The sequence below is a fragment of the Aethalodelphis obliquidens genome, unplaced genomic scaffold (assembly GCF_003676395.1).
Source record: "Aethalodelphis obliquidens isolate GAN/ISIS:26980383/991018 unplaced genomic scaffold, ASM367639v1 scaffold27, whole genome shotgun sequence".
Lineage (NCBI taxonomy): Eukaryota > Metazoa > Chordata > Mammalia > Artiodactyla > Delphinidae > Aethalodelphis > Aethalodelphis obliquidens.
This window is the reverse complement of record NW_020837971.1, coordinates 10122814-10147363: the sequence shown is the minus strand read 5'-3', so window position 1 is coordinate 10147363 and position 24550 is coordinate 10122814. Positions and strand designations below refer to the sequence as shown.

General features: G+C 41.1%; 1 protein-coding gene and 1 pseudogene across 1 annotated transcript in view; one reads left to right on the top strand and one right to left on the bottom strand.

The window, feature by feature from the left end:
* Positions 1-24550, top strand: part of NRCAM (neuronal cell adhesion molecule) — a 320173-nt gene that overhangs the window by 247305 nt on the left and 48318 nt on the right. Inside the window, exons 8-17 of the mRNA XM_027123939.1 lie at positions 365-535; positions 1055-1111; positions 2918-3029; positions 5104-5288; positions 7390-7521; positions 17868-18011; positions 19188-19299; positions 20626-20792; positions 21200-21347; positions 22690-22814. Coding sequence (XP_026979740.1) covers positions 365-535; positions 1055-1111; positions 2918-3029; positions 5104-5288; positions 7390-7521; positions 17868-18011; positions 19188-19299; positions 20626-20792; positions 21200-21347; positions 22690-22814 — 1353 coding nt within the window. The remainder of the gene's footprint in view (positions 1-364; positions 536-1054; positions 1112-2917; positions 3030-5103; positions 5289-7389; positions 7522-17867; positions 18012-19187; positions 19300-20625; positions 20793-21199; positions 21348-22689; positions 22815-24550) is intronic.
* Positions 13594-13712, bottom strand: LOC113629640 (uncharacterized; annotated as a pseudogene).

The following is a 24550-nucleotide window of genomic DNA, read 5'->3' as shown; positions in this document are numbered from 1 at the left end:
GGGATTAACTTAAATGTTAGGAAAAGTCATGCAAACTCTCTGTAAAACATTTTTTGGTTTATGCTTGCTTCATGAAACCCTTCCATGAAACCCTCCATGAAACCCTGGACAACTCTAATCTCACCTCTACACCCACTCCAGAGAAATGAGGGTCTGGCAGGTACAACTGGAGTTTTAATACATGTGTCTTTTTTTTTTTTTTTTTTTACAGTTATTTGCTTTTACTCAAAGATCTTTATAGAGAAAAAAAAACATTCAAGTGAAGTTCACAGAACTAGTTATTAGTAGATACATTTATCTCACTAATTTGGAAAGTGGCTACTTTGTGATGGAATGATCTAGATGTCTCTCCGCCTTTCTCCAGCCTTTCAAAGACTTCCACAGAGTGAGAGAGTTTCCCAGGGTCTGAATGGAGACCTTTATTTTTCCAATGTGCTCCCAGAGGATACCCGGGAAGACTACATCTGTTACGCACGATTTAATCACACTCAAACCATACAGCAGAAGCAACCTATTTCTGTGAAGGTGATTTCAGGTAAGAGTTCAGTTTCCAGAAACTCTCTTGCCATGATGTTTACAAATGTGTGCAAATGTATGAATTATTAAATCCTACTAGCTTTGAAGTAAACAGGTTCACTGATCAGGAAAGTACCTGTGAATAGTCGCTAAAGTGTTGGCATATGTATCAATGTTATAAGGAGCTTGCCTACCTTAAATACTGTATTTTACAGTTTTTGCTGTCATACCATTACTGTTGCCATGGTAACTTCCTGAATCTACTTAGTGTTCTGAGCATTTGTGAGTGCTTTATGCTCCACGATGCCTTTAATTGGGAGTCCTGCTGCTTCGGTTATATATTCATATATTACTGGTTGGGGGGTGGCTGAGTGAATTAATGAAATAGTTCTATACAATGTAAAGCACTGTTTTTACTTGGTAGGGATGGTACTCGGTCAGCATAGGTATATATGTTTGCTTTTGTTGCCCAATACTTTTTTTTACAATCCCCTGCCCCCTACTTTTTGCATTCTTCATAATATTCTGTTTATTTCAGTGGATGAATTGAATGACACTATAGCTGCTAATTTGAGTGACACTGAGTTTTATGGTGGTGAGTTATGGTGATTGTAACTGATATGTCTCCTTCATTGTAGAATTTAGTTCACTAACTTCACCTCCATGGCTGTTTAACCTTATTTCTTTATGAAATTCCTAGTTCCATGTTTAATACCACTAAAATCAATGTATGTTTCATATGAAGTTTAGCTCTGAGCTTTCAAACATGTCACTAAAACGTGTTCCATGTTGTATGTATAATAATGAAAGTTACTATAACTGTTTTCATGTAAAGAACCATTCCACGAGATTTGGAAAAAAAATCTTTCGTGTATGTTCAGAATTACATTTTTCATATTTTGTCTGGCTCATAAGCTTTTCTCATGAATTAAATAAGAGTTGGCAAGGTGCGTTAACCTGCTAAAATACTAACGTCAAAGTCTTAGTAAACTTTCTGCAATTAATATTAAGTGGATTTTGATAGTAAATCATCGTATTTCCATCTGTTTTCACATGACCTTATCAACGTCACATAATTAGCAATAGTATTTCTCTTAGTTTTGTTTAAAATCGAGTGACTGTCTTCAGTGGAAGTAATCTTTTTAAAAATAGAGGATTTAACTTCATTCTTTTAAAAAGAAAAGAATTTGATTTTCTTAACGGAAATATGGCTCTCAGGTATAGAGTCTATACCTGAAAATTATGGGTTCTGGATATGGGGTCCTCTTAATTATCTATAAGGCAGAATTTCTGCTGTATTAATTTTTTACCTTTGAGATATGAAGTAAAAAACATTAAGGTACTATCAATGACCAGAGTAAACAGATCACAACTCCTGCCTTATTTTATTTTATTTTATTTTATCTTACCTTATTTTATTTTATGTTAAAATCCTCCTGAAAAATATGGGTCTCAAAATCATTCCCAAAGTGATTTCAGAGCAGTAAAATCTAAGGAAAACTCTAATTTATCTCCAGTAATACCTTCTCTGGTGTTCAGTCTTTTCTTCTGAGAAATGAGAAGAATTCATATGTTACCTTTTCAGTTTTTATGAGCATCAAGTAGATAATACATTAAAGTGTTGAACACTGTAAAGGGCTCTTAGAACCTCAAGACGGTATGATTTCGACTTTAAGTTTTTCTGAGAGGCCATCAGGAGATAAGGCCACATTTAGGCAAGGACTACATAAAACATGAAGGTAGTCTGTAGGTATCTTCCTGAGATTTCTGACTTGAGCCCTTTTTTTACGTTTTTGTCGAGGAAACCCATTTCAATTGCTTTAAGTCCACCCTTAATTTATGACACACAATTTGCCATACCTCTGCCGTCACTTTCTAGTTGTGTTTTGTTTTGTTTTCCATAAACTCTGCAGTTTTGATATGTTAGATGTCCAGCACGATTTATCTTCACGATTGGTCAATGGAATTGACTATAATGTTGTCCCTAGGGTAAAGCAAAATACCCCTTCCATCACCTTATCTTCCAGACGGCTCATTTTCCATTTGACGTGCGCACTCATCTTAAGAGATGGATAGTTTGATAACATGATTTTCCTCTCTATGTCTACATTTTGAAAATTTGCCAACTCACCAGAAATTCATAGGACCCTAACCCAAATTAGGGAAATGTACAAGAGGAAAAAAGTTCTTATTATTAGTGCTTGTGGTGCAACCAGAATACTTTCTGCTTCCGGCTGAGTGAGTGATGGCTATTTGCAAGGCAAAGAGTGTGTCTGTTTACCAGATTTCCCAATCAAATGCTAAATGGATTTGCAAAGGGATTAGGTTCTTAGACAGTGAACGGGGCTTCTAGAAATCCGTGTTCATAACTCTGAATGCATATTGATTTTCTCGTTTGCAGCTAAATCACATAGAGAGAGGCCACCAACATTTTTAACTCCAGAAGGCAATGCAAGCCGCAAAGAGGAATTACGAGGAAATGTCCTTTCACTTGAGTGCATTGCAGAAGGGCTGTGAGTTAACTCTGTCTGTCTTGATGTCCACTTCTTATGTAAACATAGTAGATTGGTAGAGAGGCGTTAATATCATAACAAGAGTCATTGTTTTATGTTGATTCCATTAAGCATCAAGAAAAATGTGATAATTCCTTCCAAAACAGGCCATATAAATTTCATGTTATTAAAATATTTTGTTAACAGTGTTCCTTTTGAGATAAGTATCAGTAATCACCTTCTGACTGCTCTGATTATGTAATTCAGGTTATCATTTTGCTACTGTTGTCTAACAAAGCATCTCAAAAATTAGTGCCTTAAAACCCATAGCTGTCTATCACTGATCGTTTGTCTGCAGGTCTGCAGGGCAGCTGTGCTGTAACAGGCTAGATCTGACTGATTTCAGTTGACCCTGTTTGTGCATCTGCTGGGCGGCTCGGCTCTGGGTTCACAGCTCTGGGTCTGCTGGCTATGAGCAGGGCAACGGAGCTCTTGACCATGAGTTTCTCACATCCCTCTAGCAATCTCGCCCTGGCTTGTTCTCCTAACAGCAGAGGCAAACATGGCCTCACAGGACCTAACCTACCTGGCACACTGTCCCAACCCCTGCTTCCTAGTGACCAGTCACCAGCCCAGCTTCTTTGCAGATGTCTCATCTGTGCAGACCTCAAAACTGACGCCACCCCCAGAACACACGTGCCCTTGACAGGAGTCCCATATTAGGAAACCGTTTAAGGCAAGCTTCTCTATGTAGTTCCCTCTTATGCCAGACACAGAGCAAGTACTACTGATAAGGCACATTTGCTGAAAACATTGATTGGAATCTCGGAAACATGTTGTGATCACGTGTTAGGATCTGTGCTGTCTTTGGCCGGGTGACTCCAAGTCCACATTCCTTCCTAGAATCCCAGAATTGGCCTCCAGGAATAATTTTACCTCCGGAGGCGCATGGAGGCCTCTGCTGGCCGTGTCGGGAAATCACACTACTCACAATTCAGTTCCTCAAATATATCTGTTCAATTATTTTTATTCGACAAAACAAATGAAAAAAATCCTACAATCCATTAATTCCACTTGCATTTCTAATGATAAATACATTGTGATCTTCCTGAGGGCGTGGACCATTCTGTTTTTTATCTTTATCTTCCCAACACACAACTCGGTGCTTGGTCTATAATTTAGTCTCAGTAAATGTATTGAATGGATTTTTATTTTACCCTCATGAAAACCTTCTCAAGTCACCAGATCAAAACAAGCATCATTCTGCGCTTTAAGGCAACAGAGAAACCTGAGGCCCAAAAGGGTCAGGGATCCAAGATCAGAGAGCAATTTAGGGATAAGGCTGGGATTTTGAAGCAGACCTTTTAACTCTAAGCCTATGTCTGGCTTTTCATCTGCCTCTATAGTTCATGATTTAATAAGAAACATAGGTGAGAAATGGTATGAGTAACACATGAGTTGGGCCTGCTTCTGTCAATTGGTATTTTAAAATATCACTAATAATGAAACTAAAGTAAGAGCACGATTCCTCTAATCACTTCATCAGATAGCCTGTTATAAGATAGGGAGGTGCTTCCATTTGAAATGGAAATGTGTGAAAAGTTCATGGGCACAAATATGTATATCAGCTCTTTCTCTGGCATTTTTAGCTCTAGCTGATAAAAAAAGGATAACTCGGTGTCATTAATTTCATGGTCATTCTTTTGATTGACATAGTCCCTTCATGCAGAATTTTCCAAGAGTGCCTCTAGTCTCTACATGCAGAATTTTCCAAGAGTGCCTCACTGATCAGAACTTTGAAGAAAATAATTAGGTCCCTTCAGTCAAGTAAGTCTTGCTGCCATTCTCACCAGATCCCTGAAGTCCAAGTTCACAGTGTGCCGTAAATTAGGACAGTTCTGCTTGTGTGAAAATGGTAACTTACAGACTGAAGTGTAAGGTTTTGAGCATGACTCAGGAAAGTGTGGTGCTAGGTAAAATCTCTATATATTCCTCATGATCTTTATGTTTGTGACAAGCTCGCATGAAAATCACCCTCAAAAGCAGCTAGGTGAACTTCTTTTCTTGTAATGTTATTGTTTATTCATCTTATCAGGCCTACCCCAATTATTTACTGGATAAAAGAAGATGGAACACTCCCCATCAACCGGACATTTTATAGGAACTTTAAGAAAACTCTGCAGATTGTTCAGGTTACAGAAGCAGACTCTGGGAATTACCAGTGTATAGCCAAAAATGCACTAGGAGCCATCCATCATATCATTTCTGTCACAGTTAAAGGTATATCATTGTCTAAAATACATGGCTCTTGCCTCCATTGAGAATCCCTGAGTCTTCAATCAAATGCCTTTGATTATATTCGATAATAATGTAATTTATATCAACATACATGGCACCTTGAATCTCTTCTCATTGCTATTTATAGTGCATCTAAATCAGGTTAAAAATTCACTCCCTCGGATCTTCCTTGTAGAGGATTCCAATTAATAAGTGTAGAAAGAATGAAGGAAATAGGAAATCACAGTTAGAATCCCACAGTTATAACTGCTGTAGGCAAGAGCTAGTGATGAATGCTAAAATTACGGGACGGAACTTTAAGGAGAAACAGGATATTTGCATAGCCTCAAAGTGTTTCCTCTCCCCTCACCCCCCAAAAATTAATTACTGAGGCAGGTTTAATATATGTCCACAAATTCTTTGCTCCTCGTGCCTTAAGGAGATGGAGCTTAACTGTCCTCCCCTTGAGTGAGGGCTGGACTTGCTTGCTTCTAACGAATAGAACATGGAAAGCAGGAAAATCATAACTTTACAGTGGAGAAACCTGGCAGACATCACTCTAACCAAGTGATCAAGGTTAATATAACCACTCATAAGCCATGTCAGTATCATGTACTCCCAGATATGATGGACGTCTACAACAGCGGTTACCAGTGGGGAGAGGCAGTAAAGGGGTAGAGGGTTAAGAGGTACAAACTATGATGTTTAAAATAAGCTACAAGGATCTATTGTACAACACGGGAGATATAGCCAATATTTGATAATAACTGTAAATGGAGTATAACCTTTTTTTAATAAAAAGAAGTCATTATGATGATACTGATGGCGGTGGTTGGATGGTGATTATAATCTAAAAATTCAGGAGTTCTTCACTCAGAAATCACCAAATTTGACCTTAGATGGAAGAGCTTTTGTTCACTTAAAACCTTCCCATTGATCTGTAGGAGAATTCAGTAGTCACTGGTAGAAACATTCTCTAGGAATGAGTGCATGTTGAAAATGTTTCACAAAATATTTTAGTTACAGATAAGAAGTAGAGAACATACCTTAGGAGAAATACAAAGATTAATCAATTTAGTAAGCTTGATTTATCCCTGAAAGAATTCAGTTGACTAGTTCTCCTTTGTAAGTCTGGAAGGATGTTCAAGGAAGAAACTCTTCATGAGAAAAAGAGAGATGATGGAGAACTTATAGTGTTGGGCTGGTAATTAACATTGATATGTAACACTTATGACCAACACTGACATATATTCACTTTTCTCCATTTCTGTCCTGAGAATGATGAAAAGAGGATGTTCCTTATTACAAAAAATAACCAAAAAGCTCTCGATTATTTAGAGAAAAAAAAAAAGATGTTCTACAAAATAACTGACTAGTTGTCTTTAAAAGTCTCGGGTTCATGAAAAACAAGGAAAGAGCAAGAAACTTCCAGATCGGAGGAAACTAAGTAAGAAGATGTGACAATTAAACGCAATGTGGTGTCCAGGACAGGGTCCTGAGACAGAAATAAGACATTAGGGGAAAAATTGGGGAACTCCTCATACAGTGTGTAGTTGAGCTGATGGTATCCAATGTTAATTTCTTGTTTTGGTATCTGTTCCATGGTTTTGTAAGAGAAAGCTGATGAAGGGCTTCTAAGAACACGCTATACTAACTTGGCAGCTTTCCAAAACTGCAAAGCTTTAGAAACTGCTTCCCAATTTTATAATTGTATGTATTCTACAGGGCTCAGATTTATAATTGCATGTATTCTACAGGGCTCAGATTTTAAATTCACGTTTCTTAGCCCTATCTGTACCTGTAAATTCCTCTACACCGTTAGAGAAATCTGTTACCTCTTCGATGTCTGATTAACGTAATGTAAAACAAGATGACGATATTTGAATCAAAAGGCTCTAGAAATAATACATAGATGTCACTGAGTCTTCTTCAACATTCTTCTGAAAATCTGAAGTGTTCTTTGAAGCATAAATCGATTCACTCTAAAAAAAATGAAACTAACAAATGTTTTGCAAAATACTTCTTTTTATTAAGATAGTTCAGTTTGCTAGAATAACTTATTTGATTCAATTTTTTGTGGGTTTTTTTTCCTTTCCTCACAAAGCGGCTCCGTACTGGATCATAGCACCTCAAAATCTTGTGCTGTCCCCAGGAGAGGATGGAACCCTGATCTGCAGAGCTAATGGCAACCCCAAACCCAGAATTAGCTGGTTATTGAATGGAGTCCCCATAGAAAGTAAGTTTCCTTGAGTGGCTTCAATTGCAGTATATTTTCGGAGCGTAGTGACATCTCCACAGGGTACAAATGGTGATAAAATAACTTGGCTTAAGGGAGGAAGCCATATATAAGTTAAACAGAGGCACGAAATTACCTTTAGATTTTAATTTTACTACCTTTAGGTATAATTTATTATGACGCATCGTTTAAGCTATTTTTTTTTCTTTTTTGGCTGCGTTGGGTCTTCATTGCTGCGCGCAGCCTTTCTCTAGTTGTGGCAAGTGGCGGCTTCTCTTTGTTACGAGGCACGGGCTCTAGGCATGTGGGCTTCAGTAGTTGTGGCACGTGGGCTAAGTAGTTGTGGCACACAGGCTTAGTTGCTCTGTGGCATGTGGGATCTTCCCGGACCAGGGCTCAAACCCGTGTCCCCTGCATTGGCAGGCGGATTCTTAACTACTGCGCCACCAGTGAAGTCCCATTTATGCTATTAACATAACGGTATGTGCTGGTTGGAACTTGGCAATATTTCCTCTGTTTTTTACATGGACCATAGGAAGAATGACAGGGTGAGAAATAAACATCACTGAAAAGTTCAGATTATCTTCTTTGTTCAAAATGTCAAGTGATTTGTGGAAACATCGCAGGAGTCGGAGGGGATGGGTGGGGAGGCTAGGAATAGAGACAGTGGATATGACAAGAATAAGAAATACAACTGTCTTAATGTAAAGAGGTTTTCATTCCTAAGTAGAGCCCAGATGTTCCCACGTTCTCCAGTCTTGAAAGGTCACCATCCCATTTAATACCCAAAGAAGAACACATCCTCTGACCCCAGTCCTCTGCCGGGTGCTCCATCTTTGACCAGTTTTCCCTCCCTCCGTATTGCTGAGATCATCCTTGAGCGATACCTATATGGTCCTAGCTGCCAAGTGTCACCTCTTCTGCCACCTTCCCTGGACCACTCCAGCTGTCTCTCAGCCAGCTTGTCCAGGCTGCCCCCCTGCTGCCAGGAACAGTTCCCCAAAGTGTGACCACAGGCTTTCCATCAATCTTCTAAATCACAACAAAGACCAGTTTTACAAAACTTGGTTAAAGGCTTGAGCATAATATAAGGGAATTGTAGCAAAGAAAACTTAAAATGGATAATGCGTCTTCCTGCTCCCGGATTCCTAGGCCCATGGCCATTCACAGGGAGCCTACTGCCTTTCCTTTTTCTTGACCCCGCTTACCACCAGCTGCTACTAAGAGGTGAATTTTTGGACATTTTCCCCTTCTTGAAGTTCAGACCTTCTCTTAGACCCAGAGAGAGAGAGAGAGAGAGAGAGAAAACCGGTTTCTGTTTCAAACCCAGCCTCAGGTTCACTCTCCCAGTCAGTAGCATAATAATCTGCAAAGATATTCTTTACCCCCAATAAAGAGAACCTTTAGGATTATGACGCAGAGCAGCTTAGCTCCACATTTTGCCTCCAAGCCAGAATCAAAAATTGGTTCCACTTTTACATACCCACAAGGTCCATTAAACTGGCTTTCCTGCAAGTCTTCACCCTAAGATGGACCTGAAAGCTGCTGGTAGATTTTAAATGAGACACGTCCCTTCTTCTCACCATCAAGGTCTTAACCACTGCAGGTCTAGAGGGGGTGAGAGACCCGGTTCCATGAGTGTTTATTAGGAGTCTGTGTCACACAACACAGTCCTTATCGGATCCTCAGAAACAGACAGCCTGTGTTTACCGTAAAAGGAAATGTGTTCCTGGGAGAACACCGACACTAAGGAGGCCAGCAAATCGGGTTTGGATATTTCCATTCCCAATTTTAACTAGGATGAGGATCACGAAAAACTGCAGAGAGTATTTTGGGACTGTGCATTGGGAAGCTGTTGCCACTCTCAGAGACAAATAGGTGAAAACTGAGAAAAAGTGGAAGAAAGCCCAGAACTGAAAAATAAGTTTTTTGGTAGAGTATCTGATTTTCTTAGGAATGTGTTCAGAATGGCAATAGAGGCTGGAGCGTGCTCAGCACGTTGGCGCTGTGTTTTGCATCTCAGAGGCTCTGTGCCAATTTATGGAAGGGTAAATGGGCCCCTGAGGTCAGGGAAACTGACAGGTGGGAGGGGACATCCATCATTTCTGAGCAGGAAAGCCAGGGAGCCAGGGAACGTTGGAAAGATAAGTCCTCAAGCTCCGCAGCCAGCATGCAATCGTAAGCAGGGGAAAATGGAGATGTAGGTGGGTCAGTGACACAAGGACTAGGGGAGATAAAATAAGGAAGCTGATCTTTCCTCCTGATTGGCTCAGCTTGTGAGCCTTCCAAACCGGGCACAGGTGGTGCCTCTCAGGGGACCCTGTAACTGCAGCTGTAATGAGTTTTGAACTTCTAGGTGTAAAATAAGATTCAAGGGTGTAATGTTCAGCACAGGTACTATAGCCAGTATTTTATAACTTTATATGGAATATCAAATCACGATGTTCTACACCTGAAACTAATATCATATTGTAAGTCAACTAGACTTTAAAAAGTCAGCTTTGAAATTATACTCATAGACACTCCCCTTTAAGTGAAATATCGGCGGGGAGGATCAAAAGTGAAAAGCCTACATTTTGGGGACGGGGGGTGCAGGACAGCGGTCCCTGGAGACAAGTGGAAGCTGTCTGCTGTAACTCCGAATCATCTGATTGGGTCCAGAACAAAATCTTTCAAATCAGGTTCCAAATCAGTTCATTTCTTCCATCCCCAAAGTATGTGTTAAGTCCACGCTGGAAGGAAAACAGGACGCTCAGCAGAGTAGGATCAGAGTTCCACGGTGCCTACAGATCCAGGGCCCCTTGGCCTCTGGCGTGCCTCACAGCAGTCATTCTGGTGGACGAGCAACAAGAGAAACACCGTGCAGCCTGGCAGCAAAGCCAGGGGCCCTGGCCGCCAGGCTGCCCCACAGTGCTGGGAGCAGGTGCTGTGTATTTATACCGAGGTGATGAGAAGTGTCCCTGGAAGGTGTCTTTCTCCACATCTGGTAGCCAAGCTAAAAGTGCATGGATTACTGTTCGGAATCTCAGAACTGAAAGGTGACATTGGGCTTGAGGCGCCTGGGGGGGACCCTCACAGCTGTCTGCACGATGGTACTGCAGGGCCACCGCTGTTACCCATCCCCACCCTCAGCCACTATAGTCCACCTACAACTTCTGCTGAATGACTTCTTGGCTAGCCACTGTCTTTTTTTTTTTTTTTAATGAAAAATTTTTGTAATGTTTAATATAAAAAAGTTTTAAATTGTATTCAAGTATAGTTGATTTACCATGTTGTGGTAATTTCTTTTTTTTTTAATATTTTTTACTTTTGGGTGCGCTGGGTCTTCGTTGCTGCGCGCGGGCTTTCTCTAGTTGCGGCGAGCGGGGGCTACTCTCCGTTGCGGTGCGCAGGCTTCTCATTGTGGCGGCTTCTCTTGTTGTGGAGCACTGGCTCTAGGCACGTGGGCTTCAGTAGCTGTGGTGCGTGGGCTCAGTAGTTGTGGCTCGTGGGCTCTAGAGTGCAGGCTCAATAGTTGTGGTGCATGGGCTTAGTTGCTCCGCGGCATGTGGGATCTTCTTGGACCAGGGCTTGAACCCATGTCCCCTGCGTTGGCAGGTGGATTCTTAACCACTGCGCCACCAGGGAAGTCTCTTTGTTGTGTTAATTTCTGTTGTACAGCAATGTGATTCAGTTGTACATATACATTCTTTTTCATATTCTTTTCCATTATGGTTTATCATAGGATGTTGAATATAGTTCCCTTTGTTATACAGCAGGACCCTGTTGTCTATCCATTCACTATATAATAGTTTGCATCTGCTAATCACAAACTCCCAATCCCTCCCTCCCCCACACCTCCGTCTCCCTTGGCAACCACAAGTCTGTTTTCTATGTCTGTGAGTCTGTTTCATAGATAAGTTCATTTGTAGATACTAAGTCTTAAACAGCTACGTTCCAAGTGAACGCTACCTGTCCCACCCTGTGTGTACCTCTCTTGATCCAGGAAAAGGAGTAAATGAAGAAGAAAACTGTCCCCTAGTAGGTAGAATTCGAAGAGCCTCGTGCTTCTCCCCTGTCCACCCTGCCCATGAATTCGGATGCCTCTGAACAGAACTGCCTTTGAGGTTTGGGTACCATTCTGGAAACAAGAGACTGGGGCTGAGTTTGCAGCCCACAGATGCATTCAGCAATGACAGGGCAAGGAGGAAGGGTGGCAGAGAGGCAGGGGTAGCAGGAAAGAGCAAAATTTATAGTGGCACAGGATTGGCATGGTGAGGATTCAAGGGGAGACTAGAGTAGACCCCAGAAGTTAGCTGGGAGCACAGGCTGGCTTGCTGACACCCTCTACTTAAGCGGCTGCAGAAACCTTGGGTGGACCAGTTGCCAAGGGGCAGGAACAGGGAATAGCTGTGCTTCTGCAGTATCATCGTGCAGCATCCCCACCAGGTGCCTGACATTGCCGCCAGCTTCAACACAACAGAGACATTATCAGGGCACCACAGTACCAGATACACAGCCTCCCCGCTCCTGACTTGTGGGCAATCACCTAAGGACATTGCCACTCTCTCCTCCCACCTCTGTGGGCTCTGGCTGCCAAGAGCGCATGAGGACTGTAAAAGGAGAAACTAGATCAGGAGGGGGAGGGGTCAGACTTGGGTTCTGTTAGCAAAATGCAGTGGTTTTTTTCAATATGTATTTTATTTATTTATTTTGGCTGTGCTGGGTCTTAGTTGCAGCATGCGGGATCTTTTTTTTTTTTTTTAAATCTTCATTAATTATATTCACACCAAACCTCCAAATTCCTTGCATGTGGTAGCACATTCTCAGATCTTCACAATTCAGTTTTTTTTTTAGTAGTTGATGGTTCTTATTTATTTATTTATTAATTAACATCTTTATTGGAGTATAATTGCTTTACCATGGTGTGTTAGTTTCTGCTTTATAACAAAGTGAATCAGTTATACATATACACATATTCTCATATCTCTTCCCTCCTGCGTCTCCCTCCCTCCCACCCTCCCTATCCCACCCCTCTGGGTGGTCACAAACCACCAAGCTGATCTCCCTGTGCTATGCGGCTGCTTCCCACTAGCCATCCACTTTACGCTTGGTAGTGTGTATATGTCCGTGCCACTCTCTCACCTCGTCACAGCCTCCCCCTCCCCCTCCCCATATCCTCAAGTCCATGCTCTAGTAGGTCTGTGTCTTTAGTTATGGCATGCATGCGAGGTCTAGTTCCCTGAACAGGGATCGAACCCCGGCCCCCTGCATTGGGAGTGCAGAGTCTACCCACTGGACCATCAGGGAACTGCCAGCAAAATACAGTGTTACTGATTTGTGACTGCGCATTTCAGACCTGGCACCTGCCGTTTTACACAGCCGGAAGAATTCATTCAAAAAGAGCCTGGGACCTAATCTCAGTATCTTCCAAAGCTCTGTCCCTCCAGGACTGGCCAGGTTACTTTTAACTTTCCTTGAAGCAAAAAACAGACTTATTAAATATGGAATTTGTCCAAAACCACCTAATTTTTTTTTTTTTTTTGCAGTACGTGGGCCTCTCACTGTTGTGGCCTCTCCCGTTGCGGAGCACAGGCTCCGGACGCACAGGCTCACCGGCCATGGCTCACGGGCCCAGCCACTCCGCAGCATGTGGGATCTTCCCGGACCAGGGCAGGAACCCACTCCACAACAAGAGAAGCCACTGCAGTGAGAAGCCCGCACTGCAATGAAGAGTAGCCCCCGCTCGCCGCAACTAGAGAAAGCCTGTGCACAGCAAACAAGACCCGATGTAGCCAAAAATAAATAAATTAATTAATAATATTTTTTAAAGGAAAGGGCTCTGTGACATCGCTTATAGGGGATAGAATGCCTCGATGGAGAGGAAAAGTCTTCTCTTTCCCCAGAGATTTGTTCTGCATTATGCTCAGACGTTCAGATTTCAGGAGATGTTTATAAAGGAGACTAACTCAGAAAATCTGAGCAGTAATCATGCATTAAACAAACTGTTAAGTCTGTAGTTTCTCATCTCCGAGGTGCATATACTATACTTAATATGTTTCACAAATTTATTTTTTTTTTATTTTATTTTTACGTCTACAGCACCCAATATTCCCAGGCAGTCTCTCATGCAAGTACTAACCAGGCCTGACTCTGCTTAGCTTCCGAGATCAGGCGAGATTCGGTGCATTCAGGGTAGTATGGCCGTAGACCACAAGGCTCTTTTTAAAATCAAATTATGCAATAGATATAAAAAATATTTTAAAACTTGATAGTACTTTTTACATGTAAGGTGGCGCTCACTGTTACTGTTCTCACTTTCTAAATGTTGGAAGCAATCATAGTTTTGGCCAGCTGTGTCAGGAGAGGTAGAATAAAAGAAACCATTGTTGGGAGACTATCACCCCAGTTCTGAACCTTACCTTTGGGGCTTTAAGTTGTATGGTGGTAATTCTATGCTCTTCAGTTTCTTTCCCCAGTGTGCATTTATGGCAATAGAAGTTGAATATTCCCAGAATTAGTTCTTATTCCTTTGGGTAATTTGGGTTTGGATCCTGGAGAGTTGCTCCCACCCAGTAGCCAGGACACAGAGTCCAAAGGCTTCAAGTCTCTCTGCACTAGCAATTGGATTCTTTGTCCAATACCCATTGAGCTTCCATATGTCACTGTGAGAGTTCCTGGGTTTGCTTGTGTTTCTTTAGTAAGCGCTTAAGGAGAATGGAGACCAAACCCCCATGGAGAAGTATCTGCTTTTCCACTCTTATTACTCTCACCTAAAGGGTTTATTTAATTTCTAAATACCTCGCCAAAAATAAATATTTGGAGGCCGCACCATTTAGCAGAAATAAGGCAGATACACTCAGATGCCTCTCAAGCAAAGAATAACACTGGAAAGAGTCGATAGCAAAACAAAGAAAAAATGCAACCGTGGGCTACGTAAAAGCTCTTTTAAATGGTGTATATTGTGCTTGATGAATCCCTACTAGGGGAAGATCGTCCTACTGGCTTTGTGAATTGAACTAGTCTTCCATGTTCATGGTGAGGTAACTTTTTATTGTGGTTAAAAAAAACACATAACAGGTCCTACTGTGTAGCACAGGGAACTATATCCAATCTCCTCAGATAAACGATAATGGAATGTAAAATAGCTAGTGGGAAGCAGCCGCATAGCACAGGGAGATTGGCTTGGTGCTTTGTGACGACCTAGAGGGGTGGGACAGGGAGGGTGGGAGGGAGGCTCGAGAGGGAGGGGATACGGGGACATGTGTATGCATATGGCTGATTCACTTTGGTGTACAACAGAAACTAACACACACACAAAAACAGATTATTGAAAAAAGAATGTCTATATGTGTAAAACTGAGTCACTGCTATACAGTAGAGACTGGGACAACATTGTAAATCAACTATACTTCAATTTAAAAAAAATCATGCATAACAGAAAATTTACCATCTTAACCATTTTTAAGCATATAGTTCAGTAGTGTTACAGTACATTCACACTATTTTGAAATAGATCTCCAGAACTTTCTCATCTTGCAAAACTAGAACTCTATAGCCATTAAACACATGGTGATATAATTTTTTTGTTTGTTTTGTTTTGTTTTTGTTTTCTTTGTGGTACGCGGGCCTCTCACTGCTGTGGCCTCTCCCATTGCGGAGCACAGGCTCCGGACACGCAGGCCCAGCGGCCATGGCTCATGGGCCCAGCCGCTCTGCGGCATGTGAGATCTTCCCAGACCGGGGCACGAACCCGCATCCCCTGCATCGGCAGGCGTACTCTCAACCACTGCGCCACCAGGGAAGCCCTGGTGATGTAATTTTGAAGAGCTTAGTATTCAAGGAATTTGGAGACTCCTGGCCCTCCACTGCCTGCTGGGTCCACAGAGGTACAGTCAGAATGGACATGGCGTGGTCACTGGGAGTCCCCTGAGGAGGCCCAGCACTGAGTGCTCAACTGCTGGGTCCAAACATGCTAAGAATAATTGACAGAGAAAGGGATTCCCAAAATGCTGCTCTGTGCCAGCACGCGTTGCTGAGATAGCGGAAAGACATTGCTGAGAGTATGTGTCAGAAAGGCCCCCGATGGTCCTAGACTTGGGATGTGGGACAAGGAACACGGGCTGCCCTGAGGGATGCTGCATTCTCAGGGTACCTGGCTGCCAGCTGCAGCACTAGTCCACTTCCTAGGCTAGTGTGGCGTGTCAGTCCTCTGCTGTCATTTACTGAGGAAATCTATTCTCTGTCAAAGGAATTGCAACTTGTATTTTTCTTCTGGTTAGAAAGAACATGTTCCTTAAGGCCATTTTGAAATCATTAGAGTCATAAACAGCGGATGTGAGCTAAAATGCCAACTCAAAGCATCTTGGCTCACCTATCACTAGTTGAACTAGTTGGAGCATCTGAGATGATTTCCTAAATTAGCTACTGACTGTGGTCAGAGTGTCAGACATACAACTACATACAGAACTGTGTGATAGTAAATTTGTGTGATTTTAAGCCAGTAAGTTTGGAGTAACTTGTTCAGCATCGGTAGAAGCTAATGCAGTACAAGTAGGCATGATACTTTGAATATGTGTGATAAAACAAGAATAAATAACTATAGTTTGATTTATTTTTATTATTTATTTTCATTAATGAACCACAGACGAACCTGTTATTTGAAGCTTTTTAAAGTGATAAAGGAGTCTAAAGGCAGTGATAAATATGTCTTAGGTGCCCATCCTTTTCCTGCCATCAAAGAGGAAAAATGGGGACTTCTCTGGCAGTCCACTGCTTAAGACTTCGCCAATGCAAGGGGTGTGGGTTCGATCCCTGGTTGGGGGAGCTAAGATCCCACATGCCTTGTGGCTGAAAAACCAAGACATTTAAAAAAAAAAAAAAAAGCAATATTGTAACAAATTCAATAAAGACTTTAAAAATAGTCCACATCAAAAAAGTCTTTAAAAAAAAAAAAGGAAAAAGCGTGTTTAGAATGAAAGTAAAGGCTATTGAGTGGTTCAGGGTGCAAGAGCAGTTTAAAAGGAATGGTGCTGTTATTTATTTTTTTAATTTACTTTATTGAAGTGTAGTTGATTTACCATGTTGCGTTAATTTCTGCTGTACAGCAAAGTGATTCAGTTTTACATATATACATTCTTTTTCATATTCTTTTCCATTATGATTTATCACAGGATACTGAATATAGGGGTGCTGTTATTTAGATTTGAGTTTGATCAGCATGCCGAGACAGACACCCGCTACCCCTTTCAGTGTACTTTTTTTTTTAATTTATTTTTGGCTGCGTTGGATCCTCATTGCTGCACGCAGGCTTTCTCTAGTTGCAGTGAGCAGGGGCTACTCTTTGTTGTGATGCGCGGGCTTCTCATTGCGGTGGCCTCTCCTGTTGCCGAGCACGGGCTCTAGGCGCATGGGCTTCGGTAGTTGTGGCTCGCGGGCTCTAGAGCACAGGTTCAGTAGTTGTGGCGCACGGGCTTAGTCGCTCCGCAGCATGTGGGATCTTCCCGGAATGGGGCTTGAACCCGTGTCCCCGCATTGGCAGGCGGATTCCCAACCATGGCGCCACCAGGGAAGTCCTTAGTTTACTTTTAAAGCCATGTAATGTCACAGCCTAAGATTTAGTGTTCACAAAAAGGAAAATATTGTCCAATAGCACAGCACTTCCGAATTGTTGGGCATGCCTTGGACTGAATTCTCATATATTATATTACCAACCTGTTCCATTCTGCTTCAGTAAGGATCAGTCCTGGTCTTAACATTTTTTTAAGTATTTGAGAGATTTAGCTGAAACTGCTGCCTTTAAGGGAAATCTCACATAATTTATTTCTACTTCAGCCTCAGGAATTGTCAAAACAAGAAAATACATACTTTCACATTTGATTATTAGCCCTATACTTGCTTACATATTTATTTATCAATCTGTTTCAATAAGAGACTCTTAAAAGACACAGGTTTGGATGATCTAAAGGATTTCTCTGTTTTTGGAGTAGATTTTGCTGTCTCCTCTTGATAATTAATTTGCCTTCTCAAAAATAACCATAATTTCTTCGTGAACAAGGTAATGTTTTTCTGAATTTGTATTGCAGTTTACACCTAACGTGTTGCTTTTTTTCCCTGAGGCTCTCAAAATAATATTGAAAAGAATCAATCCATTTAAAACTAAATGGTTATCAAGCATATACCCATGATGATAAGTGATAACTAAATTATAGGAAGGAAAACTGTGGTTTCTGTTGGGTTGTTGGTCTTCTCTTTCTTACTGCATATACCTAGATCAGTCTTCCACTTCCTGTAAATTAGAGTTCAAGCTTTACATCTTTTAAGCAAAGAGGAATGAATATATACTTTTTATTTTTACACCCAAACAGTTGCCCCTGATGACCCCAGCAGGAAAATAGATGGCGATACCATTATTTTTTCAAACGTTCAAGAAAGATCAAGTGCGGTGTATCAGTGTAATGCCTCTAACGAATATGGATATTTACTGGCAAACGCATTTGTAAATGTCCTGGGTAAGCTCTCCCTTTATTAAAGACATGACAAATTAAATTAATGACCGCTGTTGTTTTTCATTCATTCAGCAGAAATATATTAAGCATCTACTAGGCAGTGGCACAGAACTTGGAGCTGTAAGGGATATACAAAGATGGATAAGATACAGACCTTGCCCTAAAGGAAATTACAGTCTGGCCTTAACTTTCTTTCATAACATGGTTTTGACAATGGCAAATTCCTCATTGTAGAGGTAATCAAAGAGGCTGCTCTGTTCATAGACGGTTACATTGTGTCCAACCCCTCAAAAGGAAAACAGCAAAGGTCTGCTGTTCCTAACTGAATGTGATTGCTTGTTCCATCCTTAGAAACTGACAAGTTGAATGACAATTTCATGATTCTGATTTTTGAAAGTAAGTCATTAATCGTAATGTTTGGCCGTGACCTAAGTCACGATGTACATTTATTTATCAATTCATAACAATATGTTTAGAAAACGGTGACATAAACATATTCTGAAAGGGTTGGGTTTATGTGAACATTGTATTTCTCATATGGGACAAAACTACTAAAATACCAAATTTGTTAAGAATTTATGTGAGAATTGTTTTCATGATGCCAGGGAATTATCTTTCACCTCTGTAAGTGGAGTAGGTTCCCTTTCAAACAAAATTAGGGTCAGGAAGCCAACCAATATGTGGTATTTTTTCCTTCGTGCTTGAAATGAAGGTCAGTAAATCACAGGAAGAGCTGAGCCGTTAAGACGTTGATGGAGGGACAGGAAGCAGTTTTGATTCTGGTGCTGTTTTGAGTCATCAGCATTCTGCTTTTTTTCTGCCGGCTTGGGTGTTCGCCAATACGCCCCCACACCCACCTCGGTTATTACCCCAAGGTTCTGATGGGCCAATCGTCCAACAAAAATGTATTTGGCCATTATTTTTTGTGCCAGACACTGTGCTGGTTTATGGGGAGGAAACAATAAAAAGTCCCATTCCCTGCCTGCAAGGAACTCACAGTGTAGTTGGAGAGATAGATAAAGAAATCAGTTATTAAAATACTGTGCTAAGGGGAGAGATACATTGGCTGTGCCTTAACATGAATTCTAATGGCCTGAAAAAAAAATACAATAAAATACAGGTGGACCTAAGTGTTTATTTTATTTTAATATTTACTTTACCTTTCCAAAACGTTTTTAGCTGAGCCACCACGAATCCTTACGTCTGCAGACACACTCTATCAAGTCATTGCAAACAGGCCAGCTTTACTAGACTGTGCCTTCTTTGGGTCTCCTCTGCCTACCATCGAGTGGTAAGTAGTGGCCATATCTGTTTGTCATATTTACATTTGCCAAAGCCTTCAAATTTCTCAATATGTGGGGTTTTAGTCAGAGAACAGGAAAAAGGCAGGGCAGAAGCCATCATCCTATTAATTATTAAATGTGTTCACAAATATTTATTAACGACTCACTCTGTGGTAAATACTGTCACATGGATGACCTCTTTGGCAGCACGCTTTGTCCATCCCAGAGGGATATGTAAATGTTTTTGAAAAAAATTAAAGTGGCTGTATTTTGCAGTGCTACGGACATCACCCGGGACGTCATGAATGGTGGCTAGAGGGACGGGTTGGGGGACATTCCTTGATAATAAATATCATTTGGGGCGGACGCAGGGTCCATAAGCTTAAAAAACAGAATTGCTATTACCAGTGTTCCTCTCCCACTGAGTGTCCTGGCTTGGATCCGGCCAAGCGCCCCTGTATCCTTTCAATCCGTCTTCCGACCATCCCTTTTCACGTACCACTCGTGGTACAAGTCCTGCCACCCTCCCAGCTTGCTTTAGCATGAGCTGAAAGAGACAAGGCCAGGGGAGACAGCAGCTCAGAAAGAATGAGTGAAAGAAAATTGGAACATTCATTTATGGATTGTCTATCAGGTGCCAGACACTATGTGGGGCTCCACTTCCTGGTGTGAGATCAAAGCCAGGTGTAGGATGAAAGCCCAAACACGGATGCTTGTGCAGAAAATTTCCTAGCAAAGGAGACGGATTAACGCTTAGTTTCACACGGCTTTTCATCCATCCTCACTTCTCCCGTCTGACACTAACCTGGAAGCTCAATGTGGGCATACTTCACATGCATGCTTTCTTTTTCTCCTTCCCTGAATATTTTCCTATTTATACTCCCAGAAGTACAACCCTTGTAACCTTGAAGTCAGAATCTCTTTAGAATTGTAACGTGTAGATGGAGTTACAAAGACATCACAGTAGGGGGGAAAGGTCAAAAAGAGCAGTCTTCACTGTGTCTATTTTATTACTTATTAGAGATAAAATAGGTTAATAATGTGTTTACTAAGTTATGAATCTCTTATAATGAAAATTACAAATTAAGTGTTTTGTATTGTCATCCTAATTCTTCAAGCACCATCTATCGCTGAATTCTCCAGTTTGACATCTGTCTTTGCATTAACCCCTCTGATTTACAAGCATGCAATATGCTTGTGCAGCTTCCAGACGTCTCTGACCTTGATACTGTAATGCAGATCGTGTCGTGTGTTGGACCTTGAACAGGGCATTTCATGTCTGACTTCAAATTAAAATATTTTTATTCCTGTTTGTGATCATTTTCATAATGAAGGTTTAAAGGCGCTAAAGGGAGTGCCCTTCGTGAAGATATCTATGTTTTACATGAAAATGGAACTTTGGAAATTCCTGTGGCCCAGAAGGACAGTACGGGAACTTATACATGTGTTGCAAGGAATAAGTTAGGAATGGCGAAGAATGACATTCACTTAGAGATCAAAGGTGAGGCAGAGGTGACAAACATTTTTTCAGTATTATGAGACTTTGAGCAAATTCTCCAGCTTTTTTTTAAAAAAAATTTACTTTATTGAAGTATAGTTGATTTACATTGTTGTGTTAATTTCTGCTGTACAGCAAAGTGACTCAGTTATACATATATGCATTCTTTTTCATATTCTTTTCCATTATGGTTTATCACAGGATATAGAGTATAGTTCCCTGTTCTGTACAGTAGGACCTTGTTGTTTATCCATTCTATATGTAACAGTTTGCATCTGATAACCCCAAACTCCCAATCCTTCCCTCCCCCACCCTCCTTCCCCCTTGGCAACCACAAGTCTGTTCTCTATGTCTTGATTCTGTTAAATTCTCCAGCTTTGGCAATGGATAACGGTAACTTTCCATTTCAGATCCAACGAGGATCATTAAACAGCCTGAATATGCAGTTGTGCAAAGAGGGAGCACGGTGTCCTTTGAATGCATAGTGAAGCACGATCACACTTTAATCCCCACCGTCATGTGGCTAAAGGACCACAGGGAGCTGCCCAGTGACGGAAGGTATTTGAAGACAATTTCTTTCCTTTCTCTTCCTTCTCTCTTTAAGCTGCTCTTGAACGAAAGGTTTATTGTACAGTAACTTGATGGTTATGTTTTTAAAGTTTCTGAAGTCTGCTCTCTCTCCAAAGTCGATATACATTTTCTCTTCGTGCTATAGAATATTTGGACCTAAAAAGGTATCAAGTTACAGAAATAAGACCCTGACAATGTTTGTCTGTCTTTGTGTTGGTCTCCTGCGTAATTTAGGATGTGAAAAACCTTTCAGGTCTTGAACAACATCCATTGTTTTCTAACTTGCACGGTGCACTCTCAACAGATGTTTTCGTTCCCATTTTACAAATAAGCAGAAATACGATCTCTTTAATCATCAGAGTGAGCCTGAATCTTCATCAGTATTTTACAGGACACTAGTTTTTATTTGGTTGGGGAGTTTTCATTTTACCTAAAGCGAGTAGAAGGAGGAGAAGAAAAAAAAACACGTAAAGAATTTGAAAGAGCCTGAGCACATTGCATTCCTTTAGCTTGGTATGAAAGAAAGGTCATGCGCATTTTCCAGGTGAGACTCTCGATTTGACAAAGTACACAGAGTCAAAGACGAGAATTTTAGCTGATGCAGAGGGGCACAGGCATCACCCCGACGGGAAGGAGTGTTGTCTGCTGGTTTCTGTGGCTTCTTTCAACTGTGCCCAAATGGTGCCCTGTTGCTTGTAAATGGCCCTTAAAAGAACTATGTGGGAATTTGGGATTAACGATACACACTACTGTATATGAAATAAACAACAGGAGCCTACTGTATAGCACAGGGAACTATATTCAATAGCCAGTAATAACCTATAATGGAAAAGAATCTGAAAAAGAGTATTTTATATATATATATAAAACTGAATCACTTTGCTGTATACCTGAAACATTGTAAATCAACTATAGTTCAATTAAAAAAAAACAATAATTAATATCAAATTATTTTAAAATACACACTTTGTTAGAAATTGAGCCAGATGAGTGGTAGCAGCAGAAGCCTAGGAAACCCCTCTGTTCAGGGTAACTGGAGCTGCCCCCAGCTCAGCTCTAGATGCCTCTGGTCTTAAGGAAGCTCCTATAACTCCAGAGGCGTGGTTGAAAGCCATCAGACTAAATGACGTGACATCATTTCTAACCCAAGCTTCTCCCTCATTCAAAATGTTTGCCAACTTTACTCATTATCAAAGTGGCATGTATCGTATAGGATTTTAGCTCTAATGTGCTGCAAATCTTTATCATCTTTCCCTTTTACCAAGTTCACAGTTGCTTTCATGCCAGTAAAACCGTCATTCCAGCCGCTTTGAGCATGTGATAATTACAGGTTCACTGTTGACAAGGACCATTTGGTGGTCGCTGATGTCAATGATGATGATGGTGGGACCTACACATGTGTGGCCAACACAACTCTGGACAACGTTTCGGCCAGTGCTGTGCTCCGCGTTGTCGGTAAGAGCTAGAACACATACAGCACAACTGGCTGCCCTGTTTTAGGTTGAAAGGAAAAATTGTCAGTAGTAACTGTTTGCTTGTTACAGTTTTAGCATTTTATAGGTGAGTTAAATACGCACATCTTTCTTCTTTGAAAGATGCCTTTGAGGCAGTAATTTCAGTATAAATGTACTCTGTAGCAACACTGCAATAAACCGGTGGTTAAGCACATTAGTGATATTTTTATGAGAAAACTGGGGGGAAATGATCTACCTTTATTTAAAGTCGAAGGGGTTTTCCCCCTATGTTGTTACTGCATGTTTATCGATGCTGTGTCTCACAGCTAAGCGTAAGGCTCAGTTTTATAATCTTAATCATGCTCAGTCTTTGTCTTCTTGTGCTATATTATATCTGTCCACTACTAATTTTGATTAAACTCCTTTATATTACTGTCCTTTCTAGCTCCCACTCCAACTCCAGCTCCCATTTACGGTAAACTAATATGAGTCCTTTTCTCTGTTTTCTTTCAAACAATTTCACACGTACAGAAGAAGTCCGTTACTTTCTTTTCTCTATCATGTCATTGTGTTTCTTTAAGGAAAGGGGCTCTGTCAGGTGTTCTGCCGTGTTGTCCATTTACTGCTATAAATCATCTCTTCATTATAATTCGGGAACTTTTCACTGAATATATTGCCACTCGCTTCCAAGTATTTCATGTGTTATTGCAAAGTCATTTCATTCGCTGAAAGTCCCTCTTTGACAGCATTTTCTTGTAAAGTAGCATAGTGCTTTTTCAAAAGCTATCGTCCATATTTTACAGACTGAAAAAGCAATTTCAAATATCATTCCACAACTTAGGTTTTCATTTCAATCGATTAAAAGTTGTTGTGGAGCTTCCCTGGTGGAGCAGTGGTTGAGAGTCCGCCTGCCGATGCAGGGGACGCGGGTTCCTGCCCCGGTCCGGGAAGATCCCACATGCCGCAGAGTGGCTGGGCCCGTGAGCCATGGCCGCTGAGCCTGCGCGTCCAGAGCCTGTGCTCCGCAACGGGAGAGGCCACAACAGTGAGAGGCCCGCGTACCGCAAAAAAAAAAAAAAAATTGTTCTGGAAAACTAAATGTTGTTTGGGGATTCCATTTTCAAGAAATTTACCTAGGAAAACAATGGATGCTTAATACAACATTTGACCTTTCTATCAAAGAAAACCACCAACTCACTGTGTTCACAGAAGATAAATCACTAAAGAAAGACGAAAAGGAGGACACTTTCACGTAGCATGATTTTTCTGAGTCGGGAAGTTAAATCAATTTTTTTCCCGAAATCTTTTTAATTAAAGAACCCTCATGTTTATTCAACATATAAATACAAAAATTAATTTTGTGGTGAAAACTCAGCTGGATGTTACATAGTATTATGGATTATGCTGTAGAAGACCTGTCCTTTGTAGACATTTACTGCTTCTTTACTGGTAGGAAAGAAGTGCTTATATTTTTCTATGGCCTCTGGTTCCCCCAAGAACCAGAGTTACTGCCAAGAGCAAGGTCAGGAAAAGACCCAGGGGGAACTTTAACTCTCTAGATCTCAGAAGCACCATTAGAAGAGGCAGACATGCTCCTCAGACACCTTCGTCCCAACAAGCATCTGTACCCTGGTGTCCTCTGAGACTAAACACACCTCCCCGTATGCCTGACTGACTTATACTGAACATCCACATAAGGTTGCATGCCAAGGGCTACCTGCATGGCATCAATTTTAG